This window comes from Phyllostomus hastatus, unplaced genomic scaffold, assembly GCF_019186645.2.
Source record: "Phyllostomus hastatus isolate PE091 unplaced genomic scaffold, TTU_PhHast_1.1 phas_scaffold_46, whole genome shotgun sequence".
Classification (NCBI taxonomy): Eukaryota; Metazoa; Chordata; class Mammalia; order Chiroptera; family Phyllostomidae; genus Phyllostomus; species Phyllostomus hastatus.
This window is the reverse complement of record NW_025334032.1, coordinates 45,238,174-45,255,175: the sequence shown is the minus strand read 5'-3', so window position 1 is coordinate 45,255,175 and position 17,002 is coordinate 45,238,174. Positions and strand designations below refer to the sequence as shown.

Below are 17,002 nucleotides of genomic sequence, written 5' to 3'. Positions count from 1 at the left end.
AGAGCGTTCTGCAGACGCAGCTGCAAATGGGACGAACTTGACCGGAATCCGGGGCGCAGCCAGCCGCAGAGAAGAAACCGCCCCGTCACTGGCCGACGGGCGCGCGTACCCCCGACCAGCCCGCCTTCCCAGGAGACGGCGCCCTGGGCGTGAGGCCCACGCCTCACTTCCCGCGAGTAACTGACACCGGTCCGTGACCAGCAGGCTCTGGTGTGAACAGACTGTCCGCGACTGTCCGCGGGCCCAGAAATCCATCCGCCGCCGCGGAGGGCGCGGGCCGCCTCGCGCACACAGGCCCCTCCGCACGCCCGCCGGGGGCGGCCGGCGCCGCGGCCGAGTCCTTGGCCACTTTGTGTTTAGTTTTCAGGGAGGAAAGTAGAAACAGGTGTCTTTAAATTATTTGGGGAATACGTTGGGAGTTACAGAAAGATAAATTTAAACATGCTCATTTAGACAAAATGTGAGTGTTACTAGAATGCTTTTTACACAGCTAGAAAAATCTTGAATTGGGTAAGAAGCGAGAGTCGTTTTATTGGTTTCCGTTCTTTCCGAATTCTGCCCCAAAGCCCACGAAGCCGCGAGGCGCCTCTGGCTGGCCCAGGCGGCAGCTTACAGGTGCGCTGCGGCCTGTGCGCCTCCAACTCCGGGGCCACCGCCGACCGCACAGCGTGTTTGCATGGCTGGCCCCAAGGAAGAGAAAGGCGTGCGTATTCGAGGAAAAAGGCCAATTTTAATTTCAGAAACGAGGGAGCAGATTTAGTACGTGACCAGCCCCGTTGTCCACTTTGTTCCCAAGAAGACACTGACTGGACCAGGACGAGCGCCGCCGTGTTCACCGCGCTCCGCGCGCCTTCCGTCACCGGCCCCGGAGCGCAAACCCGACCCTTGCGCCGCGGGGTCTCGCAGCCCGTTTTTCTCCGGGCTGGATGGGCGACACGTGCCCTTTTCTAGGACACGTACTTTATGTTCAGTGTCTCTACTCAACGTGACTGAATAGTTCCTACTACATGACACCCAGGGTAAGTGTTCTAGCCTCGCCGCATCTCCTGAGATAGACATCTTGCGCGGGCTTTGCGAGTACCACGTGGTGCCGCGGACGGGCGCTGAGCGGGGCAGGACGCAAGCGCTTTCCGCGGCTGCTTTTTCATGTCGCTCGACGAGGAGGCGCCGCATTTGGGCACTTGCTCGTCCAGTTTTCTGTGCGTCGGGGCGGGCCGGCGCGGCCGCCGGACAGGACCGTGGCTCTGCCCACCGGCGCCTCGCGGGGAGAGCCGGCACGTGGTCTGCCTGGGCGCACCACCGGCACTCCTGGCTGATGAAAACGCAGACTCTCCCACAGTCCTTCAGAACAAACATTTTATGACTTAGTCACTGCGGAAACCAGTATGGAGGGTCCTCGGAAAGTTAAAAATGGAACTGCCTCCTGACGCAGGGGTTCCACCTCTGGGAACAGGTCCTAAGAATCCTGAAACACCAATCTGAAACAGTATGAGCACCCCTACCCTGTGTTCTTTGTAGCATTATTCACAGCGGCCAAGATTTGGAAGCCGCCCAGGGGCCCACCAGTAGGGGAGGGCACAAGCAAGCTGGGATACAGTCACACAGCGGAATACTACTTGGCCAGAAAAAAGGAAGGGGATCTTTGCCTCAGCTTGGAAGGAGCTGGAGAGCATTATGCTGAATGAAAGAAGTCAGTCAGAGGAAGACAAACACCACACGATGTCACTTATGTGTGAGATACAAAGAAGAAAACAAACAAACAGAATAGAAGCAGACTCGTGGGCACAGAGAACAGACCTATGGGCACCAGAGGGGTGGGGCTGAGGGGCGGGTGGAAAAGTGGGGGAGGACTGAGAAGTGCACAGAACAGAGTCAATAACAGTGGGATAACCCTGTACGGTGCCAGGTGGGTGCTGGGAACACCAGGGGTCAGTCTGTAAACTGTATGTTGTCTGACCACCTTGCTGGACACCTGAAACTGATACAAAATGATATCAAATGTCAACTGTAATTGAAAAATAAAATTAAGAGTAACAATACTTGATTTAACGTACTTATTCTTTATAAATAGGGGCACATCCTTATCAGACTGGGAAGCCAATTTGCCTGCAAGTGCAAAATGTAACTATACGGCGATTTCAAAAAGGTTTATTGCATTTGTTTGATAGCACCAGATGTGGCCGAGTTTAGTCTATTCATGCAGAATTCAATTTTCTTTTTTTAAAAGATTTTATTTACTTATTTTTTTAGAGAGAGAAGGGAGGGAGACAGAGAGAGAGAAACATCAATGTGCGGTTGCTGGGGGCTGTGGCCTGCGACCCAGGCATGTGCCCTGACTGGGAATCGAACCTGCGACACTTTGGTTCGCAGCCCGCGCTCAATCCACTGAGCTACGCCAGCCAGGGCTGAGAATTCAGTTTTCTCTGAGTAAACATTCGGGACAACGCTGACTGGTTGGCTGCGCCGCCCGGTCACTGCAGTCGCTGGGCGGAAGTCAGTAAAACAATCACGAAGTCTGTGTAACAGGCGGCTTGCACAGAAATACTCGCAGCTTCACTCTTGTGTCCCAGGTCCCGGAGAGCGGGGAAAGCAAGGTGCGTTCGTGGGCGTCCTCGTGGGTGTGGTAATTACACACAGCTCAAGTGTCACCAGCGCATCACGATGTGGGCAGGAGATATCTCCTCGCGCACTGAAGAGAACGCTGTGCTTTTTTTCTTGCTGTGAAGAAGCACCGTTTCTTCCTTCGCCACTGCTTCAGGGTGAAGCGACCCCTATCAGCAGACACCTGAGAATCCCGAGACCGGGGTTCTATTCTCAGGGAGCTTCCCCGGCTCCCGAGAATTCCGTCCCGTGACTCCTCCGACGTCTGCGGTTCTTCCGGTCACCCTTTTATTTCACACACGGCGTGACTCTGTCCCGAGGATCGGACGCAGGTGGCTGGCGTCGGACGCGGAGACACCTGTGAGCGCCCTGTGTGACCCTCTGGGAGCTCGGCCTCCCCGGGCCGGGCTCAGCCGCGGCCGCGGCTCTCCCCACCGGCCAGCGGGCGGGTCGGCTGGACAGAGGCCCCCTCGGCCCTCGCCGGCCGGGGCCCACCTCGCCTCTCAGTGTCCCCTGCAGTGGTGTCCCCTGGTTGAACCAGGGCACAGGTCATGACGCCTGGCAAAACCAGGTTGTTTTCGTTCCTCGGCCCTGCCCGTCCAGAGGCGAGACAGTCTGAGGTTTTTTAAAAATGTGTCCCCGCAACATTTTATAGTCACGTGGGAAACCACTGAGTCAAGGCCCCACTGCCTGTGGCCAGGGACACAAGCAGGGGCCTGGGGTCAGGAGCTGCAGCGGAGTCACGCGGGACCTGTGTGTCCCGCTCCGCTCCCCCTGCACGCTGCCGGGGGTGACCGACCACCCTCGGGCGTCCTCGGGCTTGACCCGCCGAGGGCACTCTTCCCCAGCCCGCAGCCTGAGCTGCCCCGACGACAAGGACGCGCAGCTGGGACTTGGAAATGCAGACAGACACAGGCCCCTTGCTTCAGGGCTCAAGCTCCTAATACATGGGTGACCCTGTCTCCTCCGCAATAACCTGGAAGTAAAACTAATGGCACCAATAATATGAAGCTGTCCAACCATTTCCACAGATCTCCTAGGGAAAGACTTACAACGAAGGTGTAAACCCTCCACAATCAACTAGTGACGTGTTTGATCAGGGTGAACAGGAAGGGACTTGTTAGTGCTCACCGACTCTCGCCTATGGAGATTGTTTCCCTCGCCATGGAAGCCTTCCCCATCAGCACGGTTTGTGAGGAAATGTTCAGAATGGGACTTGTTAGACCTGAAACAACGTGTCTAAGACGGCCCTGCAAACTCAGGATTTTCAGGGAACTTCTGTTCAGTCCACTTCTCTCTCTCAAAGATGTTTTCAGATGTCACGGGAACGTGACAGTCTTGACTACACCCGGGCTGCTAATAAGCTGGTTTAATCAGATTCAGACGGGAAAGGGGCTCTTTCAGGACTGGGGGGTGCGGGGGTGTGGGGGCAGGGGGTGTGGGGGGTGAAGTCTGCATGCGGATTGGTCGCCCTCAGAGTCGAGCCGAGCGCGCCTGTGCTGCCAAGCGGTTGATAGAACACGCTGGTGAGGACCCTTAGACCCGAAGTAATAAGCAGAAGAGTCTTAACACCCAGAAGTGAAATTAAGCCTCATTCACTCAAGAACCCAGCGATTATGGAAATCAGGGTGTCTGGCGCCAGTGTCTGCCGTGTCCTGGGCCTGCGCGTCCTTAGGAGACAGGTACCCGCCCTCTGGCGCACGCTGCCGGGCGGACGTCGCCTGGGTTTCTGCTGGCGCCTGTGCGCTCGAGGAGTCCCGGACAGTCCCCACGAGACCCTTCGGGGGCCTCCGGATGCCGGATGCCGTGCAAACGTGCGCCGGGAGGGTCCCGCCGTCCTTCAAGGCAAAGGGGACGACGCCCGTGGCAATGAACAGGGACAGCTGGGTGGCCCCGCTCGGCGCTGCGTCCTGACGCGGGTTCCAAGGGCAAGGAGCGTCCGGGCCACAGCCCCGGAGCTCCAGCAAACGTTCCCACCGCCACACGGCCCGGCGGGAGCCGGCGACAAGGACGCCGGAGAGCAAAGGTGGGGGCGGGCTTCCCTCTCGCTCCTCGCGGGCACGCGGGCTGAGCCCCCAAAGACAGGAGGGCACTTTGATGATGGTGGGGAGGCCGGGGGATGTCCATCCACACCCGCCAGAAAGGCGGGGCTTTGACGGGCTGACCGCACGGAACGGCGGCCAGAACTCAGCGCGGCCGGCGGCCTGGTCAACGGCTGCGGGGACGGAGATGCCACCGCCCCTCTGGGGGGGACAACCCGGCGGCTTCTGAAAGCACGAAACAGGCATCGGCAGATGACTCGACCCTCCCACACCTAGGTGGGTGGGTGCCCAGGACAAATGGAACACACACACACAGAGATTCCTGGGAAAATCCGACAGGGGTTCCAGGCTGCGTCCCCCAGCCGGGGCGCAGAGGCCCCGGGGAGTTGGAAGGGAGGCGCTCAGCCGCATGTCCAGTACAGAGCCTGCCATGAGACCACGTAGGCGGGTGTTATTCACCTACTCCTCCAAAATGTACAATTCTCATCTTAGTTTTTGAGTGAGTTACTGATAGTCCCAACCGCTGCTACCCCAAACCACGCAGCCCCAGCCACAGCCGCAGGGTCCCGCCACGGAAGCTGCACGGAGAAGCACCCAGGGCGCTGGGCTCGGTGGCTGCTGCCCAATTGCGTAGTTCTGTGTCAGTCCGTTGGTGTCTGAGTGTGTTACAGTATACGTATGCACATGTACACATATAGAATAATTTATCAGCCCTGGCTGGTGTGGTTCAGTGGATTGAGCACTGGCCTTGGAACCAAAGGGTCGCCAGTTTGATTCCCAGTCAGGGCACGTGCCTGGGCTGAGGGCCAGGTCCCCAGTAGGGGGCGCTCAAGAGGCAACCATGCCCGATGTTTCTCTCCCTCTTTCTCTCTCCTTTGCCCTCTCTCTAAAAATAAATAAAATCTCTAAAAAATAAATTTATTAAAAAACAGAGTGAGGCTAAAAACGAGAAAGGAAAGAAGATAAGCAGCAGCAGCGCCGACACAGGCAGCCTGGAAAGCTGCTCATCTAAAGAGTGGAGCTTAATCCTCCTCAGCAGACTGTGGTCGTCAGGCATCGGACGCTTCAAAGGCTGAGGGCAAACTCATTTTCTCTGCCTGATCCCTTGCAGGGAGGGTGGGAACCAAGGGCTACCGTGTGGGTCGGTCATACCATTGGTCCAGGGGGAACTCACACAAATCCTTCCTGCTGCTCCCTGGGGTGCATGTGTCCTTGACTGGGGCCACCGTTACCGAGGACGAGGTTAGCATCCTGGGGGATGGACAGGCTCCCCACGTGCCAGCCCCTCCCCGTCCTTGTTGGCCTCCACTCAGGAGATTTCACCCGTGAGGCAGGGTTTGCTTTTGTATAAAACACACTTTCTGACAACGTGCACAGATCTGGCTCTTCCTGGGGCTGAATTCCATAGGCTGTGAAATATGTAAACACGGTTAAACAAACTTCCATTCCAATGGGACAGTGGAAAGTAAAATCAACCCCAGCAGCTTGCAGAGCCGCTTGAGGGAATCCAGTGAGAGGAAACGCCCCCAGCGAACAGTGAGACAGCAGCCCCGGGTCCTGAGTGAAAGTCATTCATCCTCCCGCGTGGGTTATGTCTTCACATATAATATGACCTGTAGTTACACTGTATCCATGGCCAACTTCACATATAATACAACCCACAGTTACATTGTATCGGTAGCTACCTTCACATATAATATGACCCATAGTTACATTGTATCGATAGCTATATCCACATATAATATGACCTGTAGTTATACTGTATCCATGGCCAACTTCACATATAATACAACCCACAGTTACATTGTATTGATAGCTGTATCCACATATAATATGACCTGTAGTTACATTGTACCCATGGCCAACTTCACATATAATACAACCCACAGTTACATTGTATCAGTAGCTACCTTCACATATAATATGACCTGTAGTTACATTGTATCCAAAGCTAATGTCACACATAGTTACACTGTATCGATAGCATTAGCGATTGCCCCAGCAGCAGTTAAAGCAAACAGAAGGTTGGGGCCTCGGCAGAGCTGCCGCCGGCTACGACGAGAGGCAGCTGACGGAAGCGTGTTTCCGGAACGAAGCAGGGTCTCACACGTGTGGGCCGTGGGAGAGCTCACTAAACAGGAAAGTGGTGCAGGTGGACATTGTGAGGTGTGCGTGTTCAGTCGCCATCTGTGATGTGGTGATGGGCTGCCGTGGGATTTTACCCCTTCTAACTAGATTTTGTATCTTGAGATGAGTGCAGGTTCACCGGAATTGGAAAGAAGCCAAACAGAAAGGTGCCCCGTAACCATCACCCGGCCCCGAGGGAACAGCCGTCCCTTGATATCGACACTGAAACAGACAAACTGCAGAGCGGGACCCCCAGCTCCAGGGTCCCTCCCCGCCTCTCCCAGCTGGCCTCCCCTCACCCCCCCGCCCCCGACATCCGCGTCTGTTCTCTGGTCCACGGTTGTGCCATTTCTCGGGGCATCTCACAGCTCCCAGCCTTTCGGGGGCAGCTCCCGGCTCAGCCTGCGCAGCTCTCTGCAGACGCGCCCAGCCCTGTGCATGTCAGGGGGTTGCTCCTTGTGATTGGGGAACCGTATTTCATTGCACGGAGGCACCGTGGTTTCTGCGATCACTCGCGTGGTGACGGGTGTCTGGGCAGCTTCCAGTGGGTGTTCACCACCAAGGAATGGAGCCACTACAGTCACTCCCATTCGCACTGCTGCTGGGTCACTTGGTTGCCGTGAGACCACAAATCTGCTGGGCAGCTCTCCAGCGTGACCACGCCCCTCACACCCCCTCCCGCAGTGCCGGAAGGATCCGTTTCTCTGCATCCCCGGTGGCGCTTGGTTTGGTCACAGTTGTTCTTTACATCACAGACATTCCGACGGGTGTGGAAGGGCATCTCAGCTTTGTGTTAATTTGCACTTCCCGGGCAGGAAGGGACGTTGTCGCACACGCTTCTCGGTGCTTCTCTGCCACCTGCACGTCACCTTGCAGGAGGGTCCCTGCACGTCTTCTCCCCGGGTGCCAATCGTGTGTGTGTGTGTGTGTGTGTGTGTGTGTGTGTGTGTGTGTTTGGTTGAGTTTTGAAGCTCTTCAGAGTGTATTCCAGATGCCTGTGCTTCCCCAGGCACGCGGTCTGAGAGCACGATCTTCTGGTCACCCGGCCTGTCTTCCCCCTCCTTCCTCCGGCTTCCACAGAGCGACGTTCTCCGCCCTGATGGGGTCTGTGCTGTCCACTTTTCAGTTTACGCACCGAGTTTTGGTGCCAAGTTTAAGAACTCACCAGGTTCCAAGTTCCCAAATCTGTCTCCCATCTTTTTCTAACACTTTATAGTTTTGCCTTTTATGCTTAACTCTCTCGTCCCCTTTGAGTCAATTTCTGTGTAAAGTAGAAGACACAGATTAAGGGTTTTCAACATTCACGTCCCAGCAATCCAGTGCCGTCCGTCGACAGGAATGTTCTTCCACATTGACTTGCTCCTGCACCTGGTCGGAAGCCAGGCGGACGCGCCCCTGCGGTCCGTTTCCGGCTCCGGGAGCCATCTCTCCGATCCACATGTCCCCCCGTCCACCCGCGCCTCACGGTCTCATCGCTGTCCCTGCCCCGTGCGTCCTCCAGGTGGGCCGCTGCGCCTCCCACCCACCAGTTTTCCAGTTTACTCTAGCTACGGCGGGTCCTTTGCCTTTCTGCACACATTCTAAAATAATCTTGTCTAGTTCTACCAAAAAGAAAAAACAAGAACAAAAACCGTGCTGAGATAGTGACGGCAACTCTGTGGAGCCCATTCGGGGAGAACTGGCCTCTTGCGTGGGTCCGCGTCTGCAGGGGGGGTCCGCGTCTGCAGGGGGGGTCCGCGCGCAGCATCCCCGCCGCACCGCGGACTTTCCGGCACTCGCGTCCTCCACGCCCTGCCAATGCCCATGGAGGCGTTTCACTGTCTGAGCGACTGTCAAGGACGCTGAGGTTTCGGTTTGGGTGTTTGCACGTTCCTTGCTAGAAGACAGAAACACAGCGGCGTTTTGCAGCTGATCGTGGGCCCGACCATGCACACACCGGCTCACAGGTCCTAGCAGTTTTTCTGCGGGTTTTCCGGGGACATTCCAGACAGACAGAACGCCAGTGGAAAATGGAGTCTGCTTTGTTTCTGCTCTTCCACACGTGTGGCTTGTCCGCCTTCCGGCCTGAAGTGGCCGGAGGTCCCGGGGCCGGGCGGACGCAGTGCGGACGGCGGACAGTGGGCCGCTCGCCCGGTCGCCCCGCCCCGCCCCGCGGCGCCCCTCAGCCCCAGTGCTGGCTGTGGACGGTCTTTGTGGACACTCTCCCTCGGACGGAGCCCAGTCCTCGCTCTTCCCATGCTTTTCTGAGGGTTTCCATCAGGAGTGGGTGCCGTGGGTGCCGCAGCTGCTGGAACGGTGGCCCCCCAAGTACCCACCCAACTCCTCACTGTTGGACAGTGCGTGTGAACCCACCTGGAAGGAGGGCCGCTGTCCCTGCGGTGTGGTGACAGACCTTGAGACGAGCAGATTGCCCCGTCACAGGGCGAGCCCTGGGCCCCACGCCAAGGGTCTTTGCAGGGGACGCGCAGGAGAGGAGGGGGTGAGGGCCCGGCAGACGCCGGAGCGGCACGGCCGTGCCACCGCAGCTCGCCGGCCCGACCTGGCCCCCGCCCGGGCCCCCAGAGGGGTCAGAAAGCACGTTCCCAGGGGGCCGGCCACCAGGTCTGCGGGGACACCTTTGCTCTGGAAACGGACACACGTGGGGGCCGCATTGTGTCGAATGCTTTTTCCGCATCAGTTCATACCATCATGTGCTTTTTCCTTGTCCTCTTAGCACGACGTATTACAACAGGACAGTGATTGGCTTTCAGACACCAAACTAGTCTTTCGTTGTTGGAGAAAACCACATCTTGTCATAAATATATATGTGTATATTTACGCACACACATAATTACATATATATTCGAATGCTGTCGGCTATATCTTGTTAAGGGTTTTACATGAATATTCACGAGGGACATTGGTCTGCCATTTCGTTCTTTGCGATGTCTTCATCTGGTGTGGCACCAGACGAATGGAGCTCCATAAATTAACTGACAAGTATTCTCTCTTCAATTGTCTGGAAGTGATTGTGCAGAATTGGTGTCAATTTCTCTTTAAATAGGTTTTATTCTTTTTAATTATTAAAATGGCTCTTTTCCCTTATGAGTCAAAATATTTGTTTGAAATTATAATTACAATGAATTAGTTATGCATTTAGTGTCAATTAAAAAAAGAAATCGAAGATCGTGTTTATGTCCATGATGCTCCATGCAAGAAAAAGCTAATTTAGAAGATCCAAGAAGGAAGTGTTTTCTGCACATCAGGAGGCACCCCAAAACACCCCAGAAATTACTTATAAAAATCATGTACTTATTCTGGGTTTAAACCTCAGTCACCTTCAAAGTGCTCCCCATTCACTGCAGCGCACCTATGGAGACTTTTTCCCTCTGCTCCAAAACAGTTTTGAACTCGTCCATTCTGATGCCTGTTTAGCGCTTCTGACGCCTTTTTAGTGCTTCTGTTTTTCTGTTTCACCTCTTCCACATTGACACAACGTTTCCCTGGGAGGACTCCTTCATCCAGGGAACAAGACAAAGTCGCTCGGGGTGAGATCGGGTGAACAGGGAGGGCAGGGCACCGGGGTCACGCTGGTTTGGGTCAGAAACTGCTGGACATTCAGTGCGGCGTGGGCAGGTGCGCTCGTAAATCACCGTCATGAAATGGGCGAACTCCCTGAAAGAGTCTTCAAGAAAAATTCACTGAAGCTGAACACAGCCTCTCACAACAACGCCGGCTGGTGCACCAATCCAGATGGGTTCCTAGAACACGCACCTGGTGGGGAAGTGTGTCCTACAAGGGGCCCTCCCTTCAGAAGATAATTCCAGCGGTTTTTTTTTGCTTGAAGAATATGTGAAGAGATAAATTCACAAGGCTTTTATGCAAGATTATTTTTTAAAGCAGATGACTGGAAATAAACTTTCAATAGATTGGAAGACAGACTGAATAAACTAAAGCCCATCCATCTACACTGTGGAACACTGTGTGGCCAGAGAGAGAGACAGAGACAGAGACGGAGAGAGACAGAGAGAGACAGAGACAGAGAGAGAGAGAGACAGAGAGAGAGACACAGAGAGACACAGAGAGACAGAAAGAGGCAGAGACAGAGAGACACAGAGAGAGAGAGACAGAGAGAGGCAGAGACAGAGAGAGAGACAGAGAGAGACAGAGAGAGACAGAGACAGAGAGAGACAGAGAGAGACAGAGACAGAGAGAGACAGAGACAGAGAGACACACAGAGAGACAGAAACAGAGAGAGAGACAGAGAGACATAGAGAGAGACAGAGACAGAGACACAGAGAGACAGAGACAGAGAGACAGAGAGAGACAGAGAGAGACAGAGACAGAGAGAGACAGAGACACACAGAGAGACAGAAACAGAGAGAGAGACAGAGAGAGACAGAGAGACACAGAGAGAGACAGAGACAGAGAGAGACACAGAGAGAGACACAGAGAGACACAGAGACAGAGAGAGATGGGGAGAGACAGAGAGATAGAGAGAGACACAGAGAGACACAGAGAGACAGAGAGAGACACAGAGAGACAGAGACAGAGAGACACAGAGAGACAGAGAGACAGAGAGAGACACAGAGAGACAGAGACAGAGAGACACAGAGAGACACAGAGAGACAGAGACAGAGAGACAGAGAGACACAGAGAGACAGAGACAGAGAGACACAGACAGAGAGACACAGAGAGAGACAGAGAGACACAGAGAGACAGAGACAGAGAGACAGAGAGACACAGAGAGACAGAGACAGAGAGACACAGAGAGACAGAGACAGAGAGAGACAGAGAGAGACACAGAGAGACACAGAGAGACAGAGAGAGTGAGCCAATGCGACAGGGAGGCCGGAGGCAAAGCCAGAGCTGGGGGCGAGTTTCTTCGACCCCGAGGGAGTGCAGTCAGACGGATGCATCCTGTGGCAAACGCCACAGGCCAGCTCATCCTCTTCCTTCCACAAACAAACTGCACGAGCAAAAAGCAGACACAGGAAAGTAAAGTAAGATACTTTCCGTATCGTCAACCACCGTCACCGAGCGATGAGTTTTTAACGACACGAGCGCCTGCAGCTGGTCGGGACGGTGCAGAAGGAGCGTGGGCCGGGGCGCGGGCCTCGCCGGTGGACGCAGACGCGGTGGGCCTGTGACGCCACAATGGGCGCTGATGTGTGCTAAGTGCCCGTCGTATGTACTTCAGAGGTCGTCATGGGTGCACACGTGTGTTACCATGTTGTTCTCCCCAAAGCCTACGAGGGGCAGGTAAGGACGCCCACTTCTCCCAGGACGGAGGAAGCGGACCACCACCCGGATCCCTGAGACAGGCACACAGCTCAGGACGGGGGAGGCCGGTGTCCGCGGCTCTCCCCACCGCACTTTCCTTTCCTTTTCTTCTTCTTTTTTTTTTTTTTTAGTGGAGCAGAAACCTGGGAGAGGGGGGAGGATGCACCTGCACACAGACGCCCAGAGGGGAAGCCGGGAGAGGGCGCGTCTGTGGGAGAAACCTGGGAGAACCGGCAGGAACACGCGTCTCCCAGGGTGAGGCCGGGAGACGCGGGGCCACGGAGCGGGGGAGGGTCCCTGAGTTACCGCAGCAACGTCCGCGAGACTCCGCACAGGGCAGCAGGACAGGGAGAGGGCCACGCTCTGCGGCGGAAGAGCAACGGCAACAGGGGGTTATGCCCTCGACCAAGACGGCGGAATTCAGCTCCGCACGTCACGGAGAAAAGAGGAGCACGGAGCGGCGCTGCGGCAGTTTGCCCGCGCCGAGCTCCTGCGCGGAGGAGACACCGAGATGCGCTTGTGCTGGGCACGTCGGGGGAGAGAGGGGCGTCGTGGGAAGTCCGAACTGCCGTCCAGGGTCCGGGTGGGCAGCTGCACTTTTGACAAGAAGGTGGCGAGTGTGGGAAGACAGCAGCGAGGCGGACATGGCCTGCAGACGAGGCTGAGAAGTCTGCTGAAATGGAATCGCCGCGAGGAAAGGGGACGCCAGAGCCGCGGGGGCGGGGGAGGGCGGGGGCTCACGGAACCGCTCTCTAGAGCAGTACCGGACCGCGGAGAGGGGGGCTGAGCGGAACCGGACCACTTCCGAACCACACGGACCGCCCCGAGCAAACCAGCGACCTTCCCCGTCCCGAGAGCAGCCCTCGGGCGCACGGCACACTCTCCTCGCCCGTCTGCAGAGCGCCCTGTGGTTGCTACAGCCCCCCCGGGGGACCCTCCGCGGACTCCGAGGAGCCTTCTGTCTGGGGGGCTCGTCCAGACAAAACCCCCGCTGTTCTGGTCCCCACTCCACAGAGAATGACGGGAACGGTCGGGAGGTGAGTGCGGAGCTGGTGGCCGCCCTGACACCTGAAAGCAAGAGCTGGATCAACACGCGTTTAGTCCTAACTTCAGCTCCACAGACACGCAGGCGCTTCCAGGGGGGCTGCTCGCTGTGTAGACAGAAGGAGAGCTGTTCAGGGAACCCAGTTAGGAAAAAAAGTCTTCAAAAAAGTAGAAAAAAAAAAAGGAAACAGGAAAATAAACTAGTTTTTGAGTTTTTTGGGGGGGTGCCTCCAAACGCATTTTCCCGGTTCTCCGGACAAAATGACTGGCAGCCGCGGTCCTTTGGGGGACAGTGTAAGAGGGTCCTGACTGCGGCGAGAATTCACGACAGCAGGACCCCCCCCCCAATCAGGTGGGAGGCGGCTTCAAAGGAGCCGTGGCCGGGAGCCTTGAACCGGCCGGGGTGTCAGCGAGCAGGAAGTGTCCCCGGCTTCCCAGAAGGTGTTCCAGGAAGGTGGCCGGTGTGCGCGCACCCACCCACGGGCCGGCGGGCCCAAACCTGCGCCCGGGACAGGGCAAGGTGTCTGGGAGTGGCTTGCAAAAATCCACCAGTATAGGTCACTTTGGTTCATTACAGTGTTTTTCTGCTTCTGCGCATCTTTTGGAAATTTTCCACATTCTATATTTAAAATACAATCAGTATCCCCAGGTTAGAGGTATCTGCTCCCTAAGACACAGTCCCGGGTGAAACCTCACTCGAGGGGCAACAGGGAGGGGTGTTCAGGAGCAGGACCCCGGCCGCGGGCCCCCTGGTCACCGAGATGCCACCTCCTCCCCGTGGGTGGGTCGGAGCCGCAGTCACCTGCGGGGCGGGGGGGGGGGGGGCGGACACGCCCCTCTGCAGAGCCGCTGCGCCTCGGGACCCTCGGGACCCTCGGAACCCTCGGAACCCTCGGAACCCTCGCAAGGAGCTGCTCCTCTCCCACACCGGCACTCGGCCTGCTTTGCTCCCACCCCACGCGGAGTCCCCTGCCTTCCATAAAAACCCCACGTGCCCCCCAAGGACGCTGTGCACACGCCAAGCGCACTCACAGCGAGCCTCCCGCAGCCGCGCGCTCAGGGAAAAGCGGAGGGGCGGACGCGTCGCTGTGCGTCCCAGCGCGCAAGGTTTGGCGCGAGAAGGACGCACACCGCGAGCTTCCCACAAGCGAGCAAACCTCCTCCGCAGGTAACGAGGGCTGTCATTCAGGACGGCGGCCACCCCGGCCCCCGTTTCAGCACCGCGGACACTCGCCGGTTGTACTCGGGCCGAGCGCACGGGGGCGCCGCCCCCGCGCAGACGGGGGCGCCGGCGTCCCTACCTTGGTACACGGCCTTGAACCCGGGCGAGGCGATGCTGTCGTCCGACTGCAGGTGCAGCCACATCTGGCTGCTCATGCTCACGATCAGGTCCGGCACGCTGGAGCCGGTGAGTCTGCGCGGGAAAGGGAGAACCGCTCGTTAGGGGCTGGCCGTCGCTCCTGCCTCCTCCGAGGGGGTCTCCAGGCCCGGACAAAGAGGCCGCCGCTCCGCTGTAAGACCCTCCCTCGAGGAACCCGCAGCCACGTGGGGCCTGCGTCCCTCTGTCCACCTCAGACCCACGGGCGTCGCAGTCGGTGTTCTGCTCCACAACCGCCCACTCGGACCTTTTCTTTTAGAAGCCAGTGTGGGGCGACCACCTGTCCCGTGGGCCTGAGTCGTGGGAAGGGCTTCTCCCGCTGCAGGACTTGCAGCGCCAACACCGGACAGCTCTGGGACGCCGGGGGGCGGGCAGGGCGTCGCCCTCTGTGAGGGGCGGTGACAGCTCACGGCCGTGTGGCCGCGTCCCGTCACTCCTCATCCTGAAAGCACATCTCAGCCCAGAGACGCCCTGGCCCCCCCCACAGAGCGCGGGGCCGCCCAGTCCCGAATTCTCACGGACGTCCACACAGAGTCCCTTCTGGAACCCGTCACGGGGGGGACCAGCGCTCAGAACAAAATGTGAATGAGCTCTCCAGCCGGGAAGAGACGTGGGGGAACCTGACACGCCTGTGGCCGAGTGAAGGAGCCGGCTTCCCTGAAAAGGCCACTCGCTGTGTGGGCCCAGCCCTGTGACAGTCTCAGGGAGAAGGCGAGACTGTGGGGACAGGGACAGATCGGGGGTTTTCATGGGAGTGGGGGGAGGGAGCCCAGAGGGTTTGGGGGCAGTGAAACTACTTGAATGTAAAGCTTTGTAAGTGGTGTTTTTTTTTAATTTTAGAAATTATTTTGGATTCCAAACAAGGAGCCCATGTTCCCATGGGTTTCTCCTTCAGGTTCCCAGAACTGCTCCAGCCAGCCAGCCAGCCCTCAGAAACGACTTCTTTAAAGCAAAGGAACCAGTGTTATTGCTACCCTACTTGAAACAGGGTTTTTTTCATCAACAGTTTGCAGCTAAAAAATAAAACAGGTGCTTATTCTGATACAGCACGTTAACACTCCTCATAATGCACATGCTGGATTGCTTTCTTTAAAACAGCCTTTTTCCCTCCCAAATGAACTTTATAGTGTGTGATGTTTTGGTTTAAACTTAGAAGTAAACTTATCCTCACGAAACCCTGGTTCGCGTGGCCCCTCCGCTAGAAAGCTGGCACGAAGCTTTGCTGGGGAGGAGCGCCACCATCCCAGGGTGGTGTGCAGCACCCCACCACCAGGCCCCTCTGAGCGGGGGTCCCCGCCTGCCCAGGCAGCTCGGGCTCCAGCCAGGCTGCACCTTGTAGCTCGGTTCTCCCCACCCCAGCACGGGCATCCCTCTGCCCGGGGTTTTTGGCAAACACGGAAACCACCAACGAGGGTCCCATTCTTTTTGGAAAATGGCCAGCAGCTCTGGAGGACTCTGAGCGCTCACAGTGGGACGGTCCTCCCTTCCTCCAGCGGCTCGAGGGTGTTTGCCGGAATCGGGGGGGGGGGTCACTGCCGAGCCCCAGAGAAGCGTCTCTGTCGACGTGCGTCTCCCACCAGATGCGCAGCTCCCTGGAGCGGAAGCTCCTGTCTCTCGGTCTTTTTCTGCCCCGACTCTGGCACATGACATGCAAAAGTTTTCTGAATAAATGCATACATGATTACCTCATACTTTCATTCATGCATGTATGCAAAAACCACACATGTATAATGTATGAGAACATTCCCAAAGAATGGTTTGCACCTTTGCTCCCTCTTAGCATATCAAGGCCTTGGCCTTGGGGGCTCTGTTATAATTGTGCCATTAACAAATCTCGTTGTTTCGGGGGTGGCGCTCCACCTCTGTGGCAGTTTCCTCATCGTGAAGCGAGGGTATTAAGTTATGTTGAAGGCATTATCCGCGTCGAGAATTCCATTATCTTCCTGACGGGTTTCAGCGAGGGCGGCGCGGCCCCGCCTCCCGGGGTTGGTGAGCGCGTCTGGTCTCTGAGTGGCTCTCTGCTCTGGCCCCCTCAAGGGGTTCCACGGCTTCGCCCACCTGTACGGGGGGCGGGTTTGCTAGGAGCGGGCGTGCGAGTCGAACTGACCCTTCACCCAGCCTGACGCCTGTGCCGCGCCCTGGGCCGTGTGTGTCCGAGTTTGCTCCCTGGTGCTGCCGCTCAGAATCCCCTCGTCTGAGAACACCACGGGTGCTTCTCTGCAGATCTGCTGAAAGGCTCTTCCTCTGCGTCAGGTTTGTCTGCTTGTGACCACTCGATGGGGAGGGGTGCTACAGAGGACACAATAAAGGGATGTCTGACGTCACTGGAAACCACCAGCCTGGTTTTCGGAATGGCTGAACGGTTTTAAACTCCCAGGGGCGGTCCCAACATCCGTATAGAATATGCTCCCACGTGTGTGACCTTCTCAAAACCAGGATTACGGTGACGAACGTCAGGTTGGTGGCTGGGGACCCAGGGTGGAGGACCCTGAGGCACGGCAATGCTGATTGCGGGGCTGCGACAGGGAGTGAACTCTTCACGCCCCCC

General features: G+C 57.0%; 1 protein-coding gene across 1 annotated transcript in view; it reads right to left on the bottom strand.

Annotated features, from left to right (window-relative positions):
* Positions 1-17,002, bottom strand: part of CSMD1 (CUB and Sushi multiple domains 1) — a 687,628-nt gene that overhangs the window by 161,147 nt on the left and 509,479 nt on the right. Inside the window, exon 14 of the mRNA XM_045821269.1 lies at positions 14,378-14,490. Within this exon, the coding sequence (XP_045677225.1) occupies positions 14,378-14,490 (113 nt within the window). The remainder of the gene's footprint in view (positions 1-14,377; positions 14,491-17,002) is intronic.